The 12,515-nt window shown below is 35.0% G+C and overlaps 1 protein-coding gene across 1 annotated transcript in view; it reads left to right on the plus strand.

Annotated features, from left to right (window-relative positions):
• The window catches only part of CFAP47 (cilia and flagella associated protein 47), a 360,776-nt gene that overhangs the window by 330,969 nt on the left and 17,292 nt on the right, over positions 1-12,515 (plus strand). The window contains exons 61-62 of the mRNA XM_075774464.1: positions 9,366-9,537; positions 11,043-11,204. Coding sequence (XP_075630579.1) covers positions 9,366-9,537; positions 11,043-11,204 — 334 coding nt within the window. The remainder of the gene's footprint in view (positions 1-9,365; positions 9,538-11,042; positions 11,205-12,515) is intronic.

Here is a 12,515-nt window from a genome sequence, read left to right on the forward strand (position 1 = left end):
CCTTAAGATGCGAACTTTGTAGGTTTTCCAGACGAACAGTGGACCAGCGATCTCTCTGTCAGTCTCAGCTGTGTTTGCATGCTTTTCATCGTTAAAAAGCCAGCAGAGGGTTTATACACCTAAATGTGCCTCAGACAATGTACCTGACAGTCACTGAAGTAGCACACACATGCGCACATACAAGAAGTCTGTCCCAACTGCTTTTCTATTTCCAGGTTATTACATCCTATTGTCATTTTTGTGCTAAAATTATCTGTCCTTGTTTTCTTCTGTTTCTGAAGCAGCACTGTTCAAGTATTGTTGTTGTTAGAGAAAATGAAGCTATCCACTCTAGGTCTCTTTCTTCTCTCCCCCATTGCACATTTCCAATGTGATCATGAAGCAAAAAGGAAAAAAAACCAACTTCCTCGCTTGTTGTAGAGTATGTATACAACTTTATGTTTTTGTAAATAAGTACATCAGATCTGTAGTTTTGATAGTTTAAGCTGATCTGAAGCTTTGAAGATATAGGTAGAAATTAAAATTATAAGACAAGTAACTAGAAGTTACATAGAATCACTACAGAACTTTGAAATTGTAACCTTGACCCATTGCTCTTTCTTCAAGCCAGCTGAGGAAGACAGAATGAAACCTCAGAAATTTACTACACAAACTTTTTATTAGTTCTGAAACTTGATTTGTATCCAAAAAATAACACAAGTGCATACCTCCCATGAGATTACAGCTGTCTTGTAGTAGAGGAATTTACACTCCTCTGTGTTACAGATGTTCAACCTTATCTGTAACAATGCAATTCATTGGATAAGAAAAAGGAAGCAAATGATGCGACCCTGGTGATTAGGTCCTGTGTTCTAGTCTCTATGGCTAAGGCTGTTTTCTTTATTAAAACAGTCAAAAGACAAAAAAAAATGCATCCTTTTCTAATAGACCATAGCATAGTGTAAAATTATCTAAGACATTCTTATGGATCCCAGTAACAGTACCAGAAACAATTTATCTGCATCAGTAGAGTTCCATGTGCATGAATTTACATTTTTGTTAATTTTCAAAGAAAAAATAATATGTGATCATCAAATCAAAGGTTATATCATAGAACAGATATTAGTATTGAAATTATATCAGGAAATTTATAAATAAGTTATTTTGATGTGATGTAAGACACAGACTCTTTCTATCATCTCATTTATAAGAAGAATACTTTTGTATGAACAGGTGAGGAATAGTTGCTAAGAAATTTTTCATTTTCCATATTCCCTTACTAGTTAGAAAGATATACGGAGAATGACTCTATCTGAGATTGCAAGTTTATATTACTCCTTTTACCTGCGTTTGTTGTGTTGCATGCTTTTTTAATTTGCAGAGCTACAGATATATTGCAAGTCACAACAGCTACCATATGTCCTTCTCACTTGTCCTCAAAAAGCAACACCCAAAACCTTACAATACATACATTCCCATGCCACATCTCTCTTACTGACATCCCACACAAAAAAAAATTGAAGTTTTCATTGTGTTCAACAGGCAACCAGATTCTGATCAGTCTGGACTGTTACGTTAAGAGAAGATCATAGAATCATAGAATAATCTCCAGGCTGAACAACCCCAACTCTCTCAGCCTGTCCTCACAGGAGAGCTGCTCCAGCCCTCTCATCATCCTCGTAGCCCTCCTCTGGTCTCACTGTAGCAGCTCCATGTCCTTCTGATGTTGGGGCCCCCAGAGCTGGACGCAGTACTCCAGGTGGGGTCTCACAAGAGTGGAGTAGAGGGGCAGGATCACCTCCCTCGACCTGCTGGTCACGCTGCTTTTGATACAGCCCAGGACACGGTTGGCTTTCTGAGCCATAAGAAATGCACTAAGTAATGCATCTGTCTGAAATACTTGCTAATTAAGTTAAAATAATTTAAAGGATGCTATTATTAATCTTCTAAAGCAAACTTGCCTTGTCATTGCAAGCGAGAAGCAGAACAGATCAGATTGTAAGGTCTTTTCAGGTTCTGGAAGATTGAATTCTGTAGCTGGCAGGCTTGATAGATGTAAAAGTGCCTTTAAAATCAACAAAGTTCTTTTTGCTACATATATGCTATGTTAAGTCAAGTATTGTGAGTTTCAGAGTTTTTGAATTAAGAAGTCTTGCATTGTTTTGTGTCAGCTCTACAGTTTTTCAAAGGGCAAATAAATGGTACTGGGTATAGGAATATTTTAAACAGCAGTGTTTTATGATTCGTGCAAAATTGAAACTGGCCTTGCTGAGTAAGAACTTCATGTCAGTGCAGTTTATTACATTCGGATTTTTAGCAGCAATCAGCCAAAATGTTCCTTCTTACTCAAAATTGTTTCAGATTGATCAAGGCTGATCAGAAAAATCTATTTTTATAAAAGCAAAATGGTTCTAATTTTATGCCTAAGCTACAAGACAGAAGTTAAAAGTAGTCAGAAAACACATATTTTCTCTTGGAACAGGCATTTTAAACTTATTTATTATATCACCGTTAGTTCAAGAAAACCACCATACATTGTATAGACACACAGCTGATTTAAAAAGTGATGCTCAGATCCACAATATTTTATGATTATATTCGTGAACATGAAGCATTTTATAAGCAACTAGGAACGAGCTTTAATTTCTAAATGCATAATTACTCTTATTCAGTAGGACAAATTATATTTGTATTTTGCATGTAACCCAAGTAAGAAACTGTAAAGAAACTGAAATAGCTACTGATAAGCTAAATCTGTTTGTTCTTCTCATTTGGATGGTCACATTCATACAGCAGTAAAATGATATTTTAACTGGCAAGTTATAAAGTTCCATTAATGGAAATGTTATGTTCCAAAATATGGAAAAGAGTGTTTTCTGTCTCAGAGAACTGTACTTGACACAGTACAGGAAGACAAGGAGTAAGAAAGATTTCTAAAGCAAGTGGTTTAAATGAATTTTGAAAAGAGAAAGTGACTATGTGTATACAACATAATATAAAAAGCTAGAAAATTCTTTGAATATAAGAGTGTGATAAAGGAATTAGAGCAAAATTACTGGTATTTTCTTAACCATCTATAGGAAATTCGTAATTACAGTCATCGATTCATTGTCCAAAAAAAAAAAAATCCCAAAACAAAAAATATGCCCTGTAAATTACATATTTCCAGCAAACCACCAAACAATAAAAAAGAAAGCTAAAAACTAGGATACTTCTGAGGGTGAGAGGGCGGTTGGGAGAGAGGAAAGAATAGCCATAATGCTGACATTTAAATAGTCTGGAAACGACAACCTTGCTATTGCTTCATGGTCTGCAGGTTATCTGGTGACCTATCTGTAGACACACTGCCCCTCCAAAGGAATCTGAAGACATCTGCTTGCATTGGAAGTTGGTCTTCCAAATGACAAACATAATTTCTTTTAGTCGTTAATGTAACTACTTTAAGCATTTAAGTGCATAGACATCATCATGGAGAGTGCAGTGGAAAAACGTGTGAAATGATAAATAATATTGTTTTCGATTTACTGTGTGGGCCAATACAAATTGAATGGTTAGGTTAAAAGACATCTTGAGTTGTTACTGATTTCAGGAGGCAACATTCAAAGTGAGGCAAATGAGTCAGGATACCATGGGAAAAATAATGTCTGCGTGAATTAAGACTACATCATAACATATGGTCATTAAGAAGCTGGTTTGACATTGCCTGTGCCCAGGTACAGATGCAATCTTTATTTGCTAGAATTGCTAGATAAATGAAGACAATGCTAAATGAAAAAGGAAAATGTTGAAAGAGGAACACACTGTTTTGGGAAAAAAAAAAAAAATTAGTTTCTTTAAAGCATTAATTTATAGATTAGTGTACAAATCTAAGTAGAATGCCAGATCAAAGCAGGATAATGTGAGAGATACTTTGGTCTGATGAGAGTCCTTTTGCTTTTCCTGAGATTTTTGTTGCAATTTACTATGCAAAGTAATAACAAAATCAAGAAAGAGTGTTAAGAGGGGAGTATGGACAGACATCATAAAAGAGGATTTAGTCCAGAAAGGATTCAGAGAGAGAGAATATAAGGAAACTAGCTGCAAGGAAGAAGGCAGAAATGTATGCAGAACTGCAGGTGCTACATGCACACCATGTATTTCATACACATGGATTCACAAACTTCCATTTTAGTCACTAAATGATGTACTGTTCTAAAGACATTCTCAAAAAAAAAAAGAAAAAAGGAGGAAAGTGCTTTCTACTGCTTTCTTTACAGGAGAAATCTGCTGTTGCAGTAGAAATCTGTTTTAAAGAAGTGTTTTGAAAGAGAAAAAATAGCAAACAAAAATAAAATGTTAGAGAAAATTTAGAAAAGAAATGCTGGTGTTGGTTGCTAGGGGGATAGGTAGTGGGATGCAGGGTAAAATAAGATATGGCTAAGAGTGGAATTTTGCAGACCCTTGAAGATATGGATGAAAAGCTTTAATTGAATATGGAAACAGAAATAAATTTACAGGGAAAGATGTATAAATATTTATACATTGAACTACACTGAGGATTTCCTTGAATTGCATTGCATTGCATTGAGGATCAATGAGTATATTATCAACAGAAGGCCACCACTTTATTATACATTTATTTCTTTGTATTTAAGGTAATTTAATATCTGACATTTAATGAAGTAAATGATATTATCGTTGCTGATATTTACAATGCTCTACATACAGTACTTTTGCACCTGTATGAAGAAATTTAGTGAAAGTCATATTCAACTACAACCAGGTCTTTTCAAGTTCTTGTGCAATTTGTTTATTCTGCTGCTATTTCCCCAGAGTTATGATATTTTACAGTGAGAAATAGATATTTACTTCTCAGATGAGATTAATTTCTTACTGCCCAGGCGATACTGTCTACTTAAATGTTAAGATGCTCTTGACCACCAGGCTTCCTTTTATTTTTTTCCTTTATTACTCCTGTAATTCGCTTTTGCTATTCACTTGAATATTTACTTGAAAACTGTATTAAAATGATTTAATCTACTGTACAGTAATGTATTCTGTCTGCTGCTGCTTTTGCTGGTAAGGCATAACTGCGTACTTAATGTTCATTCCCCACTGCCTATTGAGTTCCAGCAGGGCATGTGAAGACTCCTGGAAGACGATGGAAAAGGAGGAAAAGGACAAGTGTCAGACTGGGAGTTGAATGGGGTTATGAAGAAAGATATTTCACAAGGTTTGGAGGGTCAGCATTAGATGCCTGCTGTCTGGTAGAAGTGAGGAGTTAAGGTCTGGTCTGTTTTACCAGTTTGGAGACTATTAGATCAAGAGGGGAAGAAATCTTTGTTAGATGTCAGGCCCACAATGGCCTCTTGAAGAATTAGCAGAACTAGTGGGGAAAAAAAGCAGTGAGAGAGTGCAAGAAGTTTACATTCAGCACCAAAAAAAAAAAAAAATAAAAAAAAAAATTACCTAGCTTTTGACAAACATGAAGTTGCAAGTGTATGAATAGCTAGGCTTTCATTCTGTGTTGTATTCTGTGACTCTGCTGACCTCCTTCATTAAACAACTGTAAGTAAGATTGCAGCCTGCTGAATGGGAGGTGAGGAAGGCCAATCAAGTGAATTCACTTGCATCTCTCTTTTATTGCATCTATCCAAGGAAAAGCTTCTGTAATGAGGACAAGCATTTTTGCAATCTGAACATCTTTCCATCACAGCTTTAATTTACACCTGTCTCATTGGAAATGGGAGACAGTGTGAAAGTAAGGAGGGTCCCTTAGAAAGTTCCTCCCCCTTGCTGTTTTTATGTCACCAAGTTCGCTGCAGGTTGAGCCCTATTTGCAGAGAGCTCAGGTAGCTGGATCTCCTTTAGGTATCCACAAGAGACTGCAGCCTCGCAGGTCAGTGTCCATTAGATTTTTATTATCGGAAAACATATTGTATCATGAGCTGGTCTTCAGTGAAGTCGAACATTTATTTGCTTTTCAAAAATAAGAGGGAGGTAAAAAGGCTTCTCAAATGACAGTGTGAAACTCTATTCCAGGTCAGATATATCCAGCAGGCCTTTCACAGTACCTTCTATAGACATTAGGGCCATCAATGTCTTTGTAATTAACTCTTTTGAAGCTTGAATACAGGTGCTTTTCCACTAAAAAGTCATTTAAATTTCTGAGGTTCTTATTTTGTGAACCTGTTAGACTCGTCTTGTAATTTTTAGATGTACGACATCTATTAATTAGTTTTACAGTAAATCCTAACAGTCCCAAAATCTCACATTTGCTCAATTTATATGCTCAGAGTGTAAAATCCTTGAAGGTTCCACACTATCATTCTTATGAGTCAGAAAATAGATAAAAAAAAGTTGTCTATTTCCTTTCATCTTCTTAGAGGCTATTTTAAAAAACTCAAACAAATCCTCAACACTTTAATTTTAGTGCTTTTTAAGAAGTATCCTTACCAGCAGTTGAAAATAAATGACAGTCAAGTGATAAAACTATATAGCTCAAAAACCTTATTGGTTTTTAAACATAGCTGCTTCAGTAATTCTGCATACACAAATGTTGCCTAAATGCATGCTACCTTCTGACAGTCTGTTTTTAAACAAAGAAAAACACTTAAAGACTCAGATTAACTGCCTTTCAAAACAAGAAATGTTTAATGCTTTGAAAAAAATTGTCTTGGAATAATTACCTTAGAAACATACTTTTACTCCTTTTCTTACTTAAATAATGCATAATATTCTTCAGGAAATATGAGGAAGTAATATGTTTTATAATTGGAATTTATATTCCCTAGGTGTAACAAGCTGTACGTAAATAGCATGGTTATGTCTTCCCAGTATTTGCATTGATAAATATCTCTATGTGGAGTCAGATGTGGTTAAAACTCTCCCTGCTGCTCTCTATTTACAGAACAGAGGTGGATTAAGTGGGGTATACTTTATAGCTGCATGTGTATTTTACAATTTGCATTAGGTAAAATAAAAATTTACCTGTATTCAAGTGGTGATATTTAAAAAGAAAACTACTGAATGAAAACATACAAAGAGTTTAGCTAAAGGGTCAAGGCATATTTGAATTGTACCATATATTGTATTTGGCATTAATTTAAAGAAAATGTCAATTCTTTCTCCAATGTTTTATTTATTTCACCATTTTAACTGAAACTGTAAATTCTAGGAGTCGAGAGAATTCTGAACACTTGAAAATTTGGACAAATTTCTAGTAATGATTCACAATTTTTTTTTTTGTTTTTTTTTTTCCTCTAGCTTCTGCCAGTTTTTTTTAGGCAGCACATGTATTATGGAATTGTCTAGAATCAAATATTAACATATTCACAGAGGCTTCCAAAAGTATGATAATATAGTAGACTTCAGGGCAGCTGTGATGAAAATCTAATTACATTTTTCTTTTTTGAACAGTCCTAAACTAGATCACCAATGTAGATCAAAACCTGCTAAGGGTCCAGCATAACAAAACTTTCAAATATTGGCACTTATAAATGCATCATCTTTCCCTAGGTGTTGTAAATATTAAAATATTTTAACTAAATACTTAATATGAGCACAGAACAGGTTATAAAACAGCCTGGAGCAGAAAAAACAAAAAATATTTAATTGCTTCTAACTAAAAGGTACTATATACCAAACCCAAATATCTTTGCATACTAAAACCAGCATGCAATTCACAACATTTTCTTCCTAGCATCTGAATTATAAAATAAGCTTTTCCTGAGTAGCATTGTATGATATAATTGCTGAAAGATACATCTGCTCAACAGTTGCAATTTGCTCACTGTGGAATGCTCCAAATGATGTCATCTTTTCTTTCCCATAACGAGTTAATTTTTATGTCTGAATCTTCGTGTTTTGGCATTTGTCTAGGATGACTACTACAAGCCTTGGTCTGTGTTGGAATCTGAATCCATGGCATAAAAGTTATATTTTTCAAGTAGAGAAACAACAAAGCATGGAACAATGTAGGATGACCCCAGGAATTCTATAAAAATTTCCTGCATGCTGTAGGAAAAATATTCATGTATAATTTCATTATAACAAAGTACATTTATTGTAATAAAGTATATTTATAATAGATGGATTAATAAATGGAAATCCTGTATATTTGGTACTCAGTGTGTATCTACTATGATGGATAATCATCTATGTTCGCAATAATATTTTGTTGACGTCTGTGTAACTCTTTGATTTAGCATCAATTGTACAGATGTCTGTGTGAAGGATCCATTTTAAAGAGTCAGAAATCTTTCAATATAAGCTGCTACAGTTCTCAGGGTTAATCTGTGTGTCACAAAAACATTGGCAACAAAAGTTGAATGAAAAAGAAAGAAGGAATCTGTGCATTTCAGAAAAGGGGAAAAAACTACAAGCATAGGAAGGCATCCCCATACTCACTGACACTGGGTAGCATTACAGATTGGCAAAACCAAAGTAAGGTTTTGTTCAAATATCTCACAGTGCATTGTTTCTTCGACTTTATATAAAAATAAATATGTAGGCTGTATTTTAGAATTCCAAGTTGGAACTGGGCCTAGGGAATTAACTCTGCAGCTGACCGGCACCCTATAGCCAGCCTATACGGGGACGCGTACGTAGGACTTCTGTGCAACACATTGTACTAAGCTGTGCAAATTCAAAATGTTCCCTGAGATATATGGCCATAGTAAAATGAAATCTCCTGTAGGATTTAGTGGTTGTGTTAAAAAGCTTTTCATCCATAAAACATGTAAAATTTTTAGATTAGCAGCTTGGGATTCTTTTCCTCATAGAAATGTTCCCTTCTGTGCACAAATGACTATTGCATACTGAATATCGCAGTTTTCTTTATTACAGCTGGAGGAGACATTTGATTCAAGAAGCTCAGCTCTTTATTCCTCTGTCACTACTACTTGGCCTTTTCATAGCTGCTACGGGGAATAAGAGAAGCAGCTGCTAGTGACATCTTCACTTTTTTTCTGTAGAGTGTTTCTCAGGCTTGTAGCCATCAATGGCACTGATGTCATTAATTACTTTTGGTTTTTTTTTTTTTCTTTTGAGATTGTCCCAATGGCATTACTCGAAAATATTATTACCTTCTTGCAATTTTCATTTGACTGATGAACTAGAAATATCTCACTGTAATGCAGAAGTGGTAGCCAGAACAATATTGCTGTTACTGTTCACTTCTCCTAAGTACGTACTCCAGCTTCCATTTTGCCAGAAACTATACAGCCTGTCATATGAAATTGGAAGATTTTGCTATGCAGTCAGGAGCAAATCACTCAAGTTTTGGATAATTACTAGTTTTACTTATCTGTCACTTTCAGTAACAAATGAAAGAATTGTAACAACTAGCCAGCCAGCTGTGTGAGGTTAGAGTGTGCACAGACTGATCTTTCTCTTTTATTGTTTAGGTTTCTCTACAACAGTGGAATTTCTGTATGAATTACAATATCACTCAAATGACATTAAGTCTCAGCTTGGGGCTTTGGTTGGTATGCATCTGATTCAAAGAGAAAGGGATACAGAATCTGGAATCATAACACTGATCTTCAATATAGTGTTTGCACCTAACAAACCAATGAGGTAAGCTCCTGTTCCTTATTACCAACAGAACATGCCATGAAATCCTGCTGATCACTCTTAGCCGTGTAGGCACCTCCCTGCATTGTTTTCCTCTTTTTTGTTTTCACCTCTGAGATCTATTACTTTAGATTTTCTCACTTGCTACTTCTCAGTATATCTTTGGTATAAAAACTGACAGTGTTTGTTTTTAATGCCTGTAAGATGGTTCTGTTGAGTTACTGCCTCGGTCTGTGTGTGCACCAATTTACTTCTAAACATTGGAATATTGAAAGACTTCCAGTGAAAATGATTTTGTCTCAAAATTTGCAGAAAGCATACAGACAAGATGGTTTGTCAGTCTTGAAAAACTTTTCCTAGATGAGCACGTGTTCGTATTTTTTGGCTGGACGGGATGGTTACATTTGAAATTAGTTTCTAGTGCCCCAGTAGCAACAGTGCAAAGGAAGATTTTATCCTCTTGTATAGCTGCAGTGTAAAAAATGATGGATTTGCTTTCACTTAGATGAAGAGGTTACATGTACAAGAGGTACATCCCACCTCTTTAAAAAGAAACTATGAAAGGGAGATCCTTTTATAGAGAGAGGGAAGTTGCACCTTCCTCTTGAAGAAGTCAAATGTGTATGGGGACGAAAGAAGCTTCAGTAAGATGCAGGCTCTTTCAATTCAGAGGCTCAACATTACCAGGAAGATTAGGGAGCAGTCAGTGCTGAATATCATGGCTTGCATGCAAAGAGGGTATTTTTAGGATGCAGGAGGAAATGGAAATAAAGGGCAAACCTTTAGGAAAGACTATGTACCCACCCCATGCAGTGTCATTGTGTCACAGGGGAAGTTAATTTAGAACCCTTTTATTATTTCTACTCTTTTTTCTCTACTTTTATTCTACTTTTTTACAGTATTGTTTGTTTTGTTTTGTTTTATTTTGATTTTTTATCTTTCTGTACTTGAGACCTATCAGGCTTCATGTAGAGGACTCAACGACTGCAATCAGTTAGTTTCTTTATCTTCAGAATCTCCAGCACCAACTGTTGTCTTAGATGGTGTGAAGATGTCAGAGTCTGGAATTTTTCTAAAGTACCTAGACCTTCATCAGATCTATTTGATTCTAATATGAACTGCTAACATATTCTGGACCAAATTCTACTCTAACACCACAGTAAAAACAGAATAAGTAAACCAAATTGAGTTGAACAAAATTAACAGAGAGTAAGCAGAAGAAGAATCAAAACTCATGGCTGTGCCCATCATTTTGCTTTCATATTATGTCCTTTCTTGTACTTTGCTGTAAATATTAAGTGGTATTTAGTCTACATTCCAGTCTAAGTGCGACTGGTATGTACTATGCCACATAAATTAAGGATATAGTCCAATTTCAAGCCATCCGTACTTTGATTTTACTGTAGTATAGCTCTACACACTCAAGGCTTATTTTGGACATTCATTTACTCAGTTTATGTTTTATAATGCTGTTCTATGCATTGAATGTTTTTATCTGAAATTTCAAGGAATGAAGCAACTCTCGTAGTACAGTGCACTACAGGAGGTGTTTGGAAGTTTCCAATGGTGTTCATTGCTACGGAGCCAGAAGTGGATGATGTTATCAACATTGAAGCAGTTGGCCTGAATAAGGAATCTATAGTTGGCTTTAAGCTTACAAGCCAGACAAGGTAAAAATACTTTTGTTAAAGTATTTATGCAGTTTTCTGAAGCTAGAACTCACACTCCAACATGTCGGATAGGATAGATTTGGGCATCAGAAACATAACTGGGCTGCAGCTATTTCAGTAATACATCATTAATTTGAAGTGCTGCATTGTATAGGTAGCAAATGTGATTTGGAAGCTGTACTGTAGAAAACAGAAGCATTCTACATTTAGGCTGTAGCCCATCAAGACAAAATTTGTGGGGTAGATCCGAATATTTATGTTATGATTTTAAAGTTTTTTTCCTAAAATGCTTTTGTGTGTTAAAATATGTAATACAATGTTAAGGAAGGTGTGTTGTGATATTACAGGCTTACTATTAAAGACTTAATGTTTTTACTAATAGATTGATTTTCAAAGTACTTTATACTTACACCAAGTTAAAAACAATCCTTTGTATGGTGCTTTCAAAATTTTTAAATGTGCCTTTTTATAAGTATTCCTGTTTTCTTATATAAGTATGTTAGGAATTAATTTCTGCTCTGCCCTTTCACTAGAAAAAATAATTGTGTCATTCTTCAGTATTTTGTTACTCTCCTTTTCAAAAGTCCTGCAGAAATCTCTGTTAATATATATTTTACATACTTTCCATTATTTTCTCAGAGTTTCATAATGTTATAGCACACCCGTAGTGTCATTTGTCTATAACAGAAAGTGAAGGAATAAATTGTGTCATGCTGATAGATAAGTTTTAAAATAGTAAACAGTGAACTTGAAAGAATCATGATGCTCACAATCTAATTAACTTATGAAAATTTTTAAGTCTCTTTTTTTAATTTAAAATTGTCTTTTTTTTTTTTTTTTACTGTGTATCTAGAAAGTGTGCCAGATATGCTTATTGATAGTTAACGTTCATTGTAGATACATGCTTTTGAAGCATCCCCAGCAGGAAGTGTCCTTGGTTCCAACTGATTTTTTGTAAGAGCTTATTTCCAAAAGCTGTGCATCTAAGATGGACAGTTGTTCCAGCTTTTAGATGGCTGTCAGTGATGATAATTACTGAGGACTCTGAAAAAGGCTGCTATCACAGTGTTCAAGTTAACAGCTTCAATGGAATAGGCTGTTTCAGGAACAAAAGTGAAGAAATTGCACTGGCAATACTGTAATCTCCTGGTAGGTGTTTGATAGTAGTGAAGAGACCTAATGTTCTCCAGAAAGGTATTATAAAACCTGAATCATTATAGCTATATAAAGAAGGAGCCATGATGGAAGACAGATTCCCATTTTTCCTGAAACAAATTCCAACTTTATTTTACATAACAAGGGTTCCCCCCA

This window comes from Balearica regulorum, chromosome 1 (assembly GCF_011004875.1).
Source record: "Balearica regulorum gibbericeps isolate bBalReg1 chromosome 1, bBalReg1.pri, whole genome shotgun sequence".
NCBI lineage: Eukaryota > Metazoa > Chordata > Aves > Gruiformes > Gruidae > Balearica > Balearica regulorum.